The sequence below is a fragment of the Pelobates fuscus genome, chromosome 1 (assembly GCF_036172605.1).
Source record: "Pelobates fuscus isolate aPelFus1 chromosome 1, aPelFus1.pri, whole genome shotgun sequence".
Taxonomy (NCBI): domain Eukaryota; kingdom Metazoa; phylum Chordata; class Amphibia; order Anura; family Pelobatidae; genus Pelobates; species Pelobates fuscus.
In genome coordinates this window covers 165,649,377-165,665,850 of record NC_086317.1, presented here as the reverse complement: position 1 = coordinate 165,665,850, position 16,474 = coordinate 165,649,377, and the positions used below count along the sequence as shown (strand labels likewise).

At 46.2% G+C, this 16,474-nt stretch overlaps 1 protein-coding gene across 1 annotated transcript in view; it reads right to left on the bottom strand.

The window, feature by feature from the left end:
• Positions 1-12,694, bottom strand: part of LOC134590053 (glutathione S-transferase Mu 2-like) — a 28,561-nt gene extending 15,867 nt beyond the window's left edge. Inside the window, exons 1-2 of the mRNA XM_063444375.1 lie at positions 12,562-12,694; positions 12,405-12,480 (exon numbers count right to left, since the gene is read on the bottom strand). Coding sequence (XP_063300445.1) covers positions 12,405-12,480; positions 12,562-12,594 — 109 coding nt within the window. The 5' untranslated portion in view covers positions 12,595-12,694. The remainder of the gene's footprint in view (positions 1-12,404; positions 12,481-12,561) is intronic.
• Positions 12,695-16,474: the final 3,780 nt, after the last annotated feature.

The window sequence follows — 16,474 nt, the reverse complement described above, 5'->3', positions numbered from 1 at the left end:
CTGGTCACCATATCATCTTCATCTAAATTAAAATACTATAGTGCCAGGAAGCCCCCGGGTTCTGTTTCCTTTAAGGGGTTAAATAGTTCTCAAATGGTTTAACCCCAAAGGCTTCCTCCAGCTCCAGATCGCTCGGTGGTATTCGGCTTCTGAAACGGAGTGTCAGGAAGTGCAGATTGAAGTCAGGCATGGGTGCCAATGATTGGCTAGAGGGGTCAGTTGACAGTCTAAGCCAACCGCTACTTCACGGTTCATTAAAATGCTTTACTTTTTGTATGAATGGGGAGCTACTGATTGGCTTAGAGTGCCAGATGACCACTCTAGCCAATAAGCAACACCCCTACCCAGCGGCACTCTGTGCTTCCTTCTGTGAACATATTAACACTGATATTTTTTTTTTTTTTACCTGGGGAGATAGTTTCCTGCCAGGCCCAGGTACCAAAGCTTTATGATGTGGTGTCCAGAATAAAGTGGATGGTTCACTTCACTTGTCCTTCCTGCTCCAATCTCCTTTATTTGACGCAGTCTTCTTTCCTCCTTGGCTCCTTCACCTTTCTGCTTCTTTTACGCCCTTCTGCTCCTTTCTCTTTCTGATCCCTTTCTGCTCCTTGCAGACCCTTCCTGCTCATTATCCTACTTTACCTTTGTGCTCCTTCTGCCTCTTTAAACTCATTGCTTACGCTTTCTGCTCCTTGATGTCCCTTCCTGTTCCTTCTCCTTTACCTTTGTGCTACTCCTGTCCCTTCCTGCCCCTTTCTGCCCCTTCTACTCCTTTACCGTTGTGCTCCTTCTGCCCCTTTCTGCTCTTTGTTGTCACTTCCGGTTTCTTTCTGCTCCTTTTCCTACTTTACTTTTGTGCTCCTTCTGTCTTTTCCTACTCCTTGCTGACCCTTTCTGCTTCTTCTCCTACTTTACCTTTGCGCTCCTTGCTGCCCCTTCCTTCTCAATGCAGACCCTTCCTGCTAATTTCTGTTCCTTCTCCTACTTTACCTTTGTGCTCCTCCTGTCCCTTCCTGCTCGTTGCTGCCCTTTCCTTGCTAACCCTTTCTGATCCTTCTACTATACCTTTGTGCTGCTTTACCGTCCTGCTTCTTGCTGACCCTTCGTGCTCATTTCTGTTCCTTTGTGCTCCTTCTCCTACTTTAGCTGGGAGGGGCAGAAAGGAGCACAAGAGGTAATTTCTGTTCCTTCTCTTACTTTGTCTTCCTGCTCCTTGCTGGCCCATCCTGTAGGCTGTCTCCCCCATCCCTCACTTACCTGATCTGTAGGTGGATCCACCCCATCTCTCACTTATCTGATCTGTAGGCTTAATATTCCATCTCTGGCATCACCAAGTGGTGCGCGAGGGAGCAGAGTAGGGAGATCACAGGTCCCCTGCCGCCTGCCTACAGAATGTGCAGTCAGCAGGCCACCGCCCACCTTGGCAGCAACAGGCTCACAAATCCCAGACTAAAATTCCTGATCACCATGGCAGCCTGGCATCTAGGATTCGTTCGGGAAGTGGAGTGTCCCTTTAACAACCTGGCATAAGAGTTCTGCATTGGCTTCCATTACAAATTTAGACTAATCTGTCTCTAGCTGCCATAATACACACGGAGAAGAATCCTGGCAACATGCTAATAGCACAATTAGTTCTGCTCCCCAACAGAATTATACACAGGGTGATTGAAGAAAACTACAAAGACATGGTCACACTGGAACATTCCAGTGTAAATCCCTCACAAAATTAGTTTGGAGCCAGCTAAATGGAGCTTAGTGCAGAAACTGAAAATGTAACCTGCATGTACCTCCCTTAGAGTACAAAATAACACATTCACAGTGCAATACAGGGCTGCAGCTAGTGAAAGTGCTTAGACATCCCCTCCCCCCCTCCCCCCCCCAAAAAACAATCAGAGCAATCCTAAAGAAAAAAAGAAAAAAATGTGTGTATGTGTAACGGAGCTCCAGTACTCTGACCAAGTACCTCCGCCAAGTCTGCTTCCTTGTAGCTATCAGGGACCCTGAAACACTTCAGACCCAGACGCCGAGGCATTTTCCACCCTGGACCAAACACCAGACGACACATGGTGAAGGTTAAACAGCAACTCTTTAATGAATACAGCACACATAGTTTAAGCCCCCAACAGCCTAATTTACATACAATAGGTTACATAGACTACTATAGTACAAGGAAGGGTGGGGTCAAACAATAGCAAGGGCTGATGGAAGATTGAGGAGGGACAGAATGAAACAATAGGACAGGAAAAAGGGGGTGGGGGAGATGCACGGACCAGCAATACATTCAACATACCCTGCACAAATAATAGGCACAATGTGACAAAACACAAAAGGAATTTGAGAGCCCACCCATAGTGTCCGTCTTCCATCCACAGTGATGGTGACTACCGTCACAGTATATATTATTATTATTTTTTAATTATTATTATTTATTTTATTTTTTTTTAAATACAGCCTGTTAACCGTATCACCATATTTATAAAAAAAACAACAACAAAAAACACACAACACACACACACACACACACAAACACACGTCAACTAACGTTGTTCAGGCAGAAAGGCCACTATTATTTTTAATATATTTCATTAATTCCCAGTACATCATAAAAAAAAATCTCAAACATGCCATAACAGAGCACCGACAGTCTTGCAAATTATCACACACACACACACACACACACACACACACACACACCTTATAAAGGGAGAAGATGACTAGCCATAGGGGAGCGATGTTACTCCAGCTACACATTGCCAGACTTAGCATTGCTGACCCCACCCTAGATATGGATACCAACGTAAAAACTTTGCTAAGCAACTGCACACACACACACAAGGTTAGGGTTACTCAACTATGGGAGACCACAAAAAAAAAAAAAAGTAGCACCCGTGATACAGGGGAAAAAATTGTCACTTTAAGGCTTTAATTTAAAATGCATGGGAAGGTTGCACTGTTAACGTAACAAAGTCTGATGTTCCTATATTACTGTTTTCTATCACTTCTGTAGGTTTCGTTGAAAATTAAAAATATTTCAATAAGAAAAAGATGGTCTAAAAAAAAAAGTTTTGGATAATTATATAAAATACATGTAAGGGTGAAGCAGGTATCATCGGGGTGGGAGGACAAACACTATTGAGGGGTTCTGAAAATAAGTCCAGGTGCACAGGAAGTGATTTTCCCATAATGCACACTTCAGTGTTATGTATTTTTATATTACCCGAATATATATATTTGTGTTCGGGGCCATTTCAGTAATGGATATGAAATAAAGATTAGGTCATCTACCTTTAATAAGCAAAGTCGGTTGAGGTGTGCCGATACCGACGTATGTGATAGGCCTGTAAATAGGTGGGCAAAAGGAATACCAATCTAGCTCCAAAGATATTTATTACGAAACCACATGACATCATACCAACCTATCTATGAGGATATCTTAAATGCTTTCCTTATACACTGTTTTGATTGAGGTATAAAAACGGCATAGGCCTATGACTTCCAGTGGCCTAAGGTTTTGATCACCTGTACCGGAATGTTTTGGCTTGAGGTAGTGGATGCCGCCCCTATCCGGAATGAGTGCCCTGAATAAGTGTTGGCGTTCAAGCCGAGTCGTGTCCATAATAGTCGTATGTCTATCATGAATTTAGAAGGTTGAGGCTTTAGAAGAATTTTGAGGTTGCCCTGTGAGGGGACAGGAGAGGGAAGTGAGGCGTGAGTGGGTAGTGAAAGTAGGTATGCGTCAAACACTTTCCCGGGTACCATGAATTATAGGTGGGGTAGTAATGGAGAAGCACGATTTGACCCATCTGACTAGTCTTAGTTGTGGTTAAGCTCCGAACGTAATGGTCTTGTTACTTGTTAAGGTATGAGGTGCGAAGGTAATTTTTACTAACGTGTTGCCCTGTGACAGTGAACTCTAGTGGTCTGAGAAAGCCGTAGAAATCCAAGTACATGGCTGTTTTGATAACGGAGTTTAAATGTGGTTCGGGTGCCGTATCCAGTAAGCCTGATATGCGCTTGAACAGATGTATGTACATATGCAACCTATGTTGTGGAGTTGGATCGTTTTGGATATCCCTTTAAGAATGGTTTTGATGGGGTAGGATGTGAGGAGGCCTGGGTTGTTGGGGAAAGTTGAAAACATGTGGTGTTGGATGATAGTGAGGTATGACTTTAATGGTGTTATGTGACAGCTTCAGTTTGAGGTGGCAAAAAGTGTTGAAAGCCACCAAGGTTGTGGTGTCAAACCAGTTGGCCAGGCGGTGATCTGTCATGAACCTGTTATACAAAACAAAACCCTGTTATATGCGATATGCGTGTATTTGATAACGCCAGTTTGCTAAGACGCAGCACGTCTAGTAATCCATGATTAGATCTTGGAGCCGGGGAGTAGCTATTGTGAGGCTGTCGCCAGGGACCTACTGAATGACTGAAATCGCAGACGAGATAACTGGTCAGCAGCCGTGTCAAAATTGCCTGGTACAAGATAGCATACCAGAAAACGGGTGACAGGCTGCCAACCGCGTCAGTCTCCTGATACATTTCATGATCAGGGAGGAAGACTGGTCTTTGTTTATGACGCGGCAAATTGCCTAATTATCAGAGAACCATTGCCCCGGTCTCCCTGCCCATGAATGGCCCCATGTCACTGCTGTAGCTACTATGTGGTATACCGTGAAGAGTGCAGAGTTCTTGTAGAATCCCTCAATCTGTCTTATTTTCTGCGGCCACCTACCCCAGAGCCATTGTTCCTGAAAATAGCCGCAAACCCAGTGTATGCTGCTGCGTCAGTCCAAATGGTGGGGGAGGTCTTCAGATACCTGAGGGAGGAATACCTGAGGGAGGAACATGCATTCCTATTCCAACATGCGAGAAACATGTTCCACTTGTGTAGATCTGCAGTGGCTTGCTGGTCAAGGGGGATACGCCTGGCGAAATTTAAAGAGCCTCAGTGACTGCAGTTCGTTCCTGTTACATGAGTCTACACGTAAGTAGTGGTCTACGTCATGTCGGGTATCGTTGATTTTGTCCTGCGGTAGGCTGCTTCCGTGGCTACTGAGTCAATCTGTATGCCCAGGAAAATGGGTTCCCCATGACCCAACCAATAGGGTTAGCTCTCCAGCTAAAGAAGGGAGGGGGTTCCCCGATGTTTAAATTACGTGGGAGCTTGTTATGCAAAGGGCTAATTAAATTAGAGTAATAGCTAACAGCAACGCAACATGGAGCAGAGGAACAACTCTCTACAATTATCAATAGTACTGTGTTAGCTTACTATAATATGAATATCATCAATAATTCATGCACTACATAATATAATTAACCATCTTTAACATAACTGTAGGTCCCTGTGTTGGACTGTTGTGCTACTGTCAAGATTATTATGCATCATTGTAACGTGGCCTCGTGGTGGCACGGAGTGATGAGCGTGGCACCGTGCTTGTTTAGGACTCTGTCGGCCTGACGAGGCAGGTAGCGCGTGGGTGAGCCCGTACTTATGGCAAGAGTTAGACTGCCACCTTCTGTGTAGGATGGCCGCTATGGCATCGTGTGGCCGCCAGCCAAAACCAACCCCTGGGAGACATAGTGACCGTGCCGGCCGCGGCATGCCCTTAGGGAGGTGTTGGCGTATTATGCGGCTATACCCTCCAGGGATAACATTACCCTCCGTGCCCCTGTTAAGTCCGTGGGGTCTTAATGAGTGGGCCGCAATGAAAAGTTTGAAACTTAAATGGCAGAGTATTGAGTAACGAGACAGTATTGCATGATTATGCTCTAAATACCACTGAAGATGTTCAAAACAAAACTGATCCTTAAATACACTTAAAACACTGGATCTATGTATATGTGTGATGTAAATTATGAACCATATAAGACAACATGTGGGATGGTATCAGGTGTGAAAACTCTGGACTGTTTTGAAAAAGCAGGGTGCTTTTTTTTTTTTTTTTTTAACTGATGCAAATTAAAGTTATAACGTACTTGCCACATGACACAGAGGAGGGGGAAGGAGGAGAAGACCCGGGGAAGCCGGTATGTGACACCCCTCCATGCCCCTGTTGATAGGGGGTGGGGGGAGTTGGCCTGTGGGTACTCTCCATGCCCTTGGTGATACCATGGGGGGTGGTGAGGGGGAGGGGAGGAGGGTATCGAGCCATGCTGCAGACCCCAGCTGGTTGTGTGATCCCCATATAGGATACAGACTGTGTACTAGTGTACCCGTCTGTACTCACTGTTAAGGCCCTGGGGAGATAGCGCAGCTAAGCGGACAAGGGCACATATAGGAGTGTGGGGATATATGCGTCGGTGGGGTTAGGTTCTATGTAAGTTAGTGTGGGGGAGGTCTTACCTCAGTGGCACTTGGGATTCGGGCCAGTAAACAGCTTAGCTTCTTGTCCCCTGCTCCTGTTTGCCTGGGCCTGTAGTTTCACAGCTTGAGGGATGGATATTGAGGCGATCCTGGCGTCCCTCAGGGCTGCTGTAGCACTGGATGGTGGCCAGCAACTGAGGGAGCAATTTGGGCACATTACTGGAGGTATGGCTACCGGTGTGGGCTCCCCCCCCCCCCCCGCGGCCTACCTCCCCCTGGAGCACCCCCTGTGGTCTCCCCTGCTGGCACGGGCCGGCGTTCCCACCGCCAGACTTTCCCCAGACAACACTCCTCGGACCCTGTTGATAAGTGGGAGCCCGGGCCCGAGGCATCGCCAGGACCACTCCAGCAAGGCCTGATGCCCCGGCCTTCTCCTGCCGCGCACACGGCCTACTGCATTGAGGCCTGCTGCTGCCACACGGGTGGCACGGCCTACCCGGCGGGCTCCGGTCGCCAGGCTTCTCCTACTCCATCCGCCCTTTTAGCGCTTTGGGTTCCGGGCTGGGGGGGGTTCCTCTCAGGGTCTTCATGGGTTTTAGATCAGTGGGAGCGGAGGGTGGCAGTTAGTGGGGTCACTTCTATTGATGGTCAGCTTCGGTCGGTTTGGTCCCCTGCCCAGCTCCCCCCTACTGGTCAGTCTTCACCCCCTTCTGGGCCCATGCCCTGAGTTCCCCTGTGCCCGCAGTGGCCAGTGTTGGCTCCGCCTCTGGCAACGCTTGTCTCGAGGCAGGGGTTTCGGACATGGCGCGGGGCGCTGCTTACATGTGCTGGTCTGGCCCTCTGGGCTTGCACTTGAAGCAGGAGACGGGGAAAACATTTGGAAAGGGGAATGTCGGTTGCCCCAAGACAAGGTCCTGGACCTGCGCCTAGCGGTGTCACGGGCCATGGGGCAGCGTAAGATCCGTCTATGATGCCTGCAATCTCTGCTGGGGAAATTAAATTTTACCTGTCGCATATTGCCTATGGGGCGTATCTTTAAAAGGCGCTTGGCGGCAGCGACATCTGGGGTCGTTCGCCCGCAACACTGTATCCGCCTTACGTGGCCCTTGCGGGCTGACTTGGCTGTCTTCGGGCAGTGGCTTCGCAAGCCAAATTGGAGGGTGTCTCATGCCTGACAGAGATGTGGTCATTGGGTCTGACAGACTAATGGAGTTGGTCCGTGGGTCGGGCTCTGCGGCCACATGGGACCGCTAGTACAAGGTTTGGAGGGAATGGGACAGGTGGGAGATGTCCCACGGGGGTTTCCGGGACTCGACCACTCGCCTGCAGGGTCTGGTTCTTCTCCTGGGGGACTGGGAGGCTGCGGGGTTGCTCCCCCCGGCCATTTCTGCGCCATTGGCGGGGCTCAGCTTCCTGTTCAAGTTGCAGGGCTGGGAAGACGCTACCAAAGCGTTTATAGTACGCCAGGCCCTGAAAGGTTTAAAGCGGGGCAGGGTGTCTTCACAAGACTTGAGGCGTCCTGTGTCAGGCACTCTCCTAACTAATCTGTGTGAGGCGTTGCACAGGGTTCTAAGACTGATGTCTTGGAGGGCAAAATGGGTCCGATTGGGGGTCGTGCCGGGTTCCGGCTTTTGTCCTGTTTTGTCCTTTGGGGAGTATTGTGCCTTGCGCCCTTCTCCCGCGCTTCCCCTCCTGGTACAGGTGAATGGTCGTTTCCTTTCCCACTTCCAGTTTATTAGAGTGTTTCACTTGGGGCTGGAAGCCATGGGAATAGATAGCAGGGAGTTCGGGGGCCATTCATTCCATATTGGGGCGGCTACCGAGGCCTCTAGACTTGGCATGCTGGCGCAGGTGGTTCAGAGAATTGGGAGGTGGGAATCGAGACTTTATGTTTTTTATGTTCGCCCGGCTGGTTTACTGACGTAATTTTTTCCGCAGATTCGGTTCCCCCCAGTATTTGGATCATCGGACACTCATATGTTTACTGGGCTGGTCAGCATGCGGCAGTTCGGCCTGGAGGCGAGCGGTTGGGTTTCACGCCCTTCGGAGTAGAGGTTCGATGGCTCGGTATAAGGAGTATGAGGTGGTGCAGCTGTCCCATCTCCTGGGTCCTGGTGATCCACCTGGGGGGGAATGATCTTGGTTCGGTGCCCATTTGGGATTTGATTTCGGCGGTGAAGCAGGACTTAGCCCGAATTTTGGTTTTGTTCCCAAACGTGCGCTTGCCCGTAACTATTGGCGGGGCGCCCGGAGCCAGAGTACCATGGAGTGTTGCCGCCGCAAGTTAAACAGGCGGGTTTCACTGTTTGTTTCGGGGGTTCGGGGGATCCTGGTCCGCCATAGGGTTTTTGAGCGAGAGGTGGTCAATTTTTTTCGGGGCTTATGGTGTACACCTAACGGAGGTCTGGCTCAACCTTTTTAATCTCACCCTACAGGAAGCAGTGGAACAGGCCATGGGTGGTTTTGGTGGGGTTCCCCGCTGATTTTAGGGGTAAAACAGCGGGTCTTGTGGCGGGGGTATGTCCTTGCCAATTAAGTTTGAGGGGTTATGTTTAAGGATGGAGTGAGTTCAGTATGTTTGCAGGTCTCAACCTCCCCTGCTACAAAGGTTACCTGGGGTGTCGTGCCCATCGAGCGTGGATAAGGTCGGCTGATGGGGGGCATTGGAAGGATATGATTTTATGACGAGGGGGGAGGTGAGAGGAAGTGGAAATTAGGAACAATGTATGTTTATTGGCAAGGACGGTTGGGTCACTGTATAACACCAAGTGTTGACTTGAGTTATATATGCATAGATGTTAATTTATGCTTATTTATGTCTAACGTCTTTTGGTTACAGAAAAAGGAAGAGAATTAATAAATAAAGTTATGGATGTGTTATGCAGTAATTTATTTTAGGTTATAATAAATGCTGTGGCCTGTTTCATTCATACTAAGCTCTCTGTCTGTATTGGGGGTTGAATGGGGTTAGTTTATGTATTATGCTGCATCGAAATTCCCCACTACGTACATACAAGCGCGGGAGCAGCCTTTTTAGCAAGGAATACCGCAGACCCCCATGACACATGAGTCCGTGGGTGGCCTGTAGTATATCCAGAATGCATGTATAACGGAGCCAGGGACCCTGATTCTCCGGTATGATACAGACGGTGTAAAATAGTACCCGTCTGTAAACTCACGATTAGAGCTGGCACACGCTGTATCAGTAGTGAAGAGGCTTACACGCTGGAAACCCGGAAGTAACTTCAGCAGCACATCTGGAACCCATCAGGTAATGTAGGGAAGGGGAGTCCCTTTTAAAGGTACACAGCCCCTGCTACAACTTCAGGCCCATCTCTCTCTCTCTCTCTCTCTCTCTCTCTCTCTCTTCAGCTGATGAAGAATGCAGATATGGACATATAAAAAGCACGTGTTTGTTTCTCAGGGCAGGACTGATTGTCTAAGATTTAGCCTGCCAAGGATGTAAGCTTGTTTAAGTGTGGCCCTCATCAACCCTATTGTTCCAATTGTCTCATTTATTGTTAGATTTTCCTCTTTTATAAAAATGTAAAGCACTGCGGAATAGGTGCTATATAGATGCCAAAAATAATCTCAGCTCCTGACCTTGAACTATACCTGGCCAGCCCAGTTCCTACTGGACCCCAGGGAAGCCACCCACACCGCTAGATACACACAGAGCCGCAGAATAAACCTCCCCCACATACAAATTGCCCCCCCCCCCCCACACACACACAACTCTACTGATAATCTGCCTACACACACATAGCCCCACAAGCAGCCTGACACATACACACAATGTGACATATCATACACACACTTCCACAAGCAGCTCACATTCATAAGTATAATCCACAATACCACAAACTACTCATGAACGTATACAATATAAACAGCCCACATACACACAAATGTGTTACAAAGCAACTGCAGCATCCATAAATAACATGCAGAATATGGTAACATACACACCTCAATTTAAATGAACAGGCACTCAAAGCGACTTCAAGATTTTGTTTTGGCACAGTACTACTATACGGTTGCCTATCCCTGCACTACATTAAGATGTAGTGGTTCTGGTGTATATAGTGTCCCTCTAAGAATAAGAGAAAGCCACCTTCCAAATACATAGAGCGGTCTCCCTTACATGTAGTGATGCAGAGCATTATATAAACAGAATATTTTTTTTAGGGTGATATTGAAAGTCCAAAATCAGTCTGTACCTACCCTGGCTCACTAAGGAAGCTAGCCGACGCGTACAACACGTGAACCCATTTGTGAAGACCACTCAGGATCTGGCACCAAAAAGGCCCCAAATTCTATCTTACGACGGACCCGAGTCCCCTACTTCCCCTCAGAGGTAACCCAGATTTCACAGCAGGAGACATGGGCCCAACCCTGCAATCAGGGCTCAACAACGCGCTGTCTCGGATAGTAGATGTGCTCACATCTACGGGCGCAATACACCCAATAACCACCCTTTTTCCGGACCAAAGACATACCCTATTACACACTATAGCGCGTGAACAAATACGGCGCTACACACGCTCGATCCCCCAACAACCGAGCCTTATACGGGGATGTACGGAGTTCGAATCCCTATGCAGAACGGACACACCGCCCCCCAGGGCGATCTCTCAAATATACACCTCGCTGGCAACCGGACGGTACCTCCTGGCACCGCCATGCATTCGGAGATGGGAAGAGGACCTTGAGGAGCCACTCACAGATGCAGACTGGGATAAAATAATTACACTCATCCAGAAGACTCCCGGCTCAGCGAGGCTCCAGGAAACCTCATATAAACTATTCACGAGGTGGTACGTCACTCCAGCGGACCTTCACACCAGAGACAGCTCAAAATCGGACGCATGCTGGAGATGTGGAAGAGAGACCCGGACGTTCTTACACCTCTGGTGGGACTGCACTCTCATTAGACCATTCTGGGTAATGGTGGGACGAGTGATCACCGAAACTACGGAGAAGGCAACCACAGCAGCGGCAAAGGAAAAATACACGAAGAGGTGGTTCTACTGGATGAAATATGTCGCCTCAGATGACTTCGTATCCCTTTTGACTACACCAGAATTTAGGGAGGAGGATACAAGGACCCGAGGAGAGACGGCCACCGGTGGTGCTGACGGGGCGGGGCGGTCTGGGGCGGAGAATGGGGGTACAGATAGGCAGGGCGGCAGAGATGCCCACCCGCCTTGATGCCACTATCTCTTCTAGCCCCCCCCTACATACCTTGCCTCCCCACTCTGCTATGTTTTTCAACCCATCCCCTTTCCCAAATCCCAGACCCACACACCCACGAAAACGCCCTGACTTGGACACACATAGACACCCAGATACTGGAATCGGAACCAAACTCTATGACAACTATGCTACGTATGATTAAGGCACACACACAGACACACACAAGACAAAAGTTTCTCATTTTGTTTATATAATTATCACCTATATGATTCTTATACAATTGCAAGTTTCTTAATACAAGTACCTGACTCTGCCTGTGTTGCCCACTAGATGGGGCTGAGAAAACACATGCCTCGTTCAACCTATGCTCAAAGAGCTTCTACTACTAACTTTCACAGCATTGTTACCAGCCAACATATGAATGTTAACTGTACAGAGTTCACTTTGTTACCGCTATATTGCAACTGTTGATTTGACCTGTTGCACTGGACGGCTTACCGTTGTACAACGCTTTTCCACATCTGAGCTAAGCCTCTGCGCAGCAAACACATTCAAATTGTCATAAATGTAAAGTACTTGACTATACGCAACGTTCACAAAAATAAAAACCATTTAAAACAAAATTAGTCTGTAAAACACCAAACAGACCAGTATCAAAATAAAGTTTATTAAAAGGGCTGGATGAAAAATGGCACAAACACCATGTTCCTTACATTTCAAGTGTGCAGACAACAGGGACATCGAAAAGCTTTTTATAGAATGCAAGAAAATATGTAACCATAGACACAATGAATGACATCACCCCTCCCTTCACAGCTAGCATTCCCCCCAGACATAGACAGGCATGCATTAACTCTGCACCCCTCCAAACCTGCCCTAGTTCTTCCTGTGCCCAGACACTCACCATCTCCCACCACATAGTGCTTGTCTTCAAATGGGGTCTCAGTGTACTCCAGCAGGAGGCGGATAGAATGAACCAGCTGCAAAAAGTAAAAGCAAGCAATCAGTATATGTCCTGGTCACACACAGCCGCCATTACCAGCATGCGCAGGCTCACTCACTCCTCTGACTTCCCAATACCCCAGGATCATCATGGTTAATTCAGACCAACACACAGTACACTTGACTAGCACTACTGATAGTATACTCTGACTGCTCAGAGTCCTGAACAGGTCAGGTGATATATATGCTAAGAGCCAATCAGGAAAACGACTTCACACACCCACCTCCCTCCCTTCACTGCTGTTTTAATCAAGTAAATTAAAGAGACAGCACAAACTGAGAGCGTGGATGGTGGTCTGCATTCTAAATGTAATACTCACAGGGTTATTCACTGAAGTGAGAATTCAAGGTGAATTTTAAGGACTGTGGTCAAATGGAAAGTATAGCTGTTTAATTATTTTGACCTTACATGTAAAATTACCCGTATTTTTCGCTCCATAAGACACACTTTTTTCCCCCTCAAAAGTGAGGGGAAATGTCTGTGCGTCTTATGGAGCGAATATGAAGCTTTACTTACCTGTCTTGCAGCGTTGGCCGGCAGCACAGGGCGCACCGCGGTAGTGGAACTTGAATTTCATGTTCCGGTTTCCGGCAGGACTGAAAGGAAGTGTGCACAAGCTGAGTGCGCACTTCCTTTCAGTCCCGCCGGAAACCGGAACATGAAATTCAAGTTCCACTACCGCGGTGCGCCCTGTGCTGCCGGCCAACGCTACAAGACAGGTAAGTAATTATGGGACAAGGGGAGGGGGACAGTAAGGGGGGGGATGAAGTCTATGGGGGGGGGGATGAAGTCTATGGGGGGGGGATGAAGTCTATGGGGGGGATGAAGTCTATGGGGGGGATGAAGTCTATGGGGGGGATGAAGTCTATGGGGGGGGTGAAGTCTATGGGGGGGATGAAGTCTATGGGGGGATGAAGTCTATGGGGGGGATGAAGTCTATGGGGGGGATGAAGTCTATGGGGGTGGATGAAGTCTATGGGGAGGTGGTGGATGAAGTCTATGGGGAGGGGGTGGATGAAGACTATGGGGAGGGGGGGAGATAAGGTCTATGGGGAGGGGGTGGATGAAGACTATGGGGATGGGGGGATGAAGACTATGGGGAGGGGGTGGATGAAGACTATGGGGAGGGGGTGAGTGTAGACTATGGGAGAGAGGAGAAGACTATGGGAGGGGGGGACACTATGGGACAGGGGAGAAAAAAAATATTCTGTACAAACTGTCCCATAGTAAGAAACACTATGGGACAGTTTGTTCAGAATATTTTTTTTCTGGGTTTCTTCCTCTAAAAACTAGGTGCGTCTTATGGTGAGGTGCGTCTTATGGAGCGAAAAATACGGTAACTATGTACTGTACTTACTTTGAATTCTCACTTGGGTTAATAGCCCTGTGCAGCAACTGTGGCCTTAAATTTGAAATTCACTTTTAATTCTTCCTTCAGTAAATAACCCTTTTGATTCTAGCTTTACAATTATATATAGCATACGATGAAGAAGAAACAATATATGCATAAAGCACGATCTGCATATCAGTTCACAGCCAGTATAAATTGACATTACAGTTTAAAGTTTAAAAAAATGGGAATTGGGGGCACACCCAGAACATGCCTTTCTATTTAGTGGTGCTGCCGTAAAGACCAAAATATATACAACATTTATATGTGCATACACACACACACAAAAAAATACAGATTTAAATTTTACAAGGCTACATACAATCACCTATCTTAGCAAACAAATTTGGTGATTTAGTCACGGCATATCGTGTTAAGCCATAGCCCACCACTGCATCACAGTACCCCAATATCGGTGGGTCCTACACTAAGTTCTACAATGGGAGATTTACATTGTAATTTGCAATACTTACAGCTTAAACTGCTTCCAGAGATTCCTCAATTTATGCTTTCCTGTAGTCACCTCCAGTTAGCCCATGCATAATAAAACAATAAAAAGAAGCAATCAAGTGGATCAAAGAAAGCATGTGCGATAGAAAAAATATATATTTTTTGACTCTGTTGGCCACGGCAATTTAAGAAAAAAAAAAATCTTAACGCTTTCCCTGCAGCCTAGTCACTGTTTTGCACAGTATCTAAAAAAAAACCAACAATAGTTCATCGGAAAGACTTGATCATGAAAAATGTAATACAAAAATAAGAGAAAATTCATAAATTTTTTATTTATTTTTTTAATTCATGTAACCTGGATCCTGGGCACATTATGGATCAATGTTAAATTAAATATGCTTGTGATAGATCCTACCATACTCCATACTATTTATGAAGAATATAGTTAGTCCTCTAGAGAAGACAAAAAATTATTTAATATTGCAGGAAAGAAATATATATATACTCTTGTTCAAATTATTGTCCTGAAAAACTGATAGTAGATATGAAAAACTAAAAAATACAAAACAAAAAACGTGGAAATAAATTGGCAAAATAAAGAGTCTCTCTATATATATACAGTACTCCAAAAGTAAAAACGAAAAAATGAAAAAAAGATTGGTGGGATCTCACCAAAAATAGTTGAAGCAGGGTATTTGAATGTAGCAGTAGCAGGTAGTGTGTGGCATAAAGTCCATTCACTTCAACAAGCTCATAGGGGATCCAGTGGAATCCTCTATCCGTTCGGACATCAGTAACCCCTCTATGTACGTTGTAGTTGGATTTGCTCCCTGCAAAGACCCTAGAATTATTCCGCTCACTCCAGATGTCAAGGAGAGGTGGAATTTTTCTGGTGGATTCTGCACATGGAGGCATGGAATGGCAAGGATGTCTTTGGTCAGTCTCTGGATTTAATGGTATACGCCAGTTTATGGGGCTGGGACACGACATGATGGATTTTTTGACAAGGCATCCTTGGTCAGACTCATAGGCAGGCCTCCACATCAATTACCTGCAACTGAAATCAGGATATTTTGCTATTTGCAGTGTTGTGAGGAATATGTCCAAATGTTGAGGGACGGCAGCAATTTGACGCTGAACAAGATGGTTTTACTTTGCCTCCTGTCAGGGGCCTATTGGTAGTGGACCTATTCGCCTCTCGGATGAACGGATCAACTTCCAGTCATTTGGCTTCTTGGAAATCATTCTTGAGTGAGAATGAGCTTCTCATTGCAGGAGAGTCATAGAAGATTTGTTCTTGATATATGATGTAGTGTTTAGTTGCTGTGCATACTTTTGTGCCTATATATGTCTAATTGGTAACTGGGTAATTGCAAATTTACATTTTATATATTTTTTATTTATTTCAGAATCAGGTCTATGAAATTATTCTAACTTTAGGTCAGGCTTTTGAAGCTGCCTATCAATTGGCAGATTTTACATTTCTGCCTGGCCTTCTCTGAAATTGCTTCTCTATCCAAAAACGTGGTCTCACACTTTTGAAGTACAATATGCAGTGAAAACTCTTCTGACATATGTGAAATACATGTGTGCTTGATGAGACTGAAGCTAGGTCAGTGAACAGCCATTAGGCAAGCAATAACATAGAGTCTATGCCGATATTGTGTCTGCAAGGAGGGAGAAAAAACAGTTTTTTTTGGCCTTATTGCAAGAAATCTATACATTTGGGAGCAATTTTGCCGGCATAATGCATAAATGAAATCTCGTGAAGATTTAAATTCCATTGAATGAATAGTATTATTATTATTATTATTATTATTATCGCCATTTATATAGCGCCAACAGATCCCGTAGCGCTTTACAATATTATTAGAGGGGGGATTTAAATAGGTCAGTTACAAGAAAACGTACAGGAACGATAGGTTGAAGAGGGCCCTGCTTAAAATAGCTTACAGGCTATAGAAGCATGACAAGTATCCATTAATTTCAACCTGAAACAGGAAAACCATAAAAGTGCACATAATCTGATAATCATCCACCATACCCACATAACAGAGCTTGTGTTGCTGTTAAAAGTTCAAGAATGTAACTTTATTAATTCACAATTGACCTCATTTCGAAAAAAAAAAAT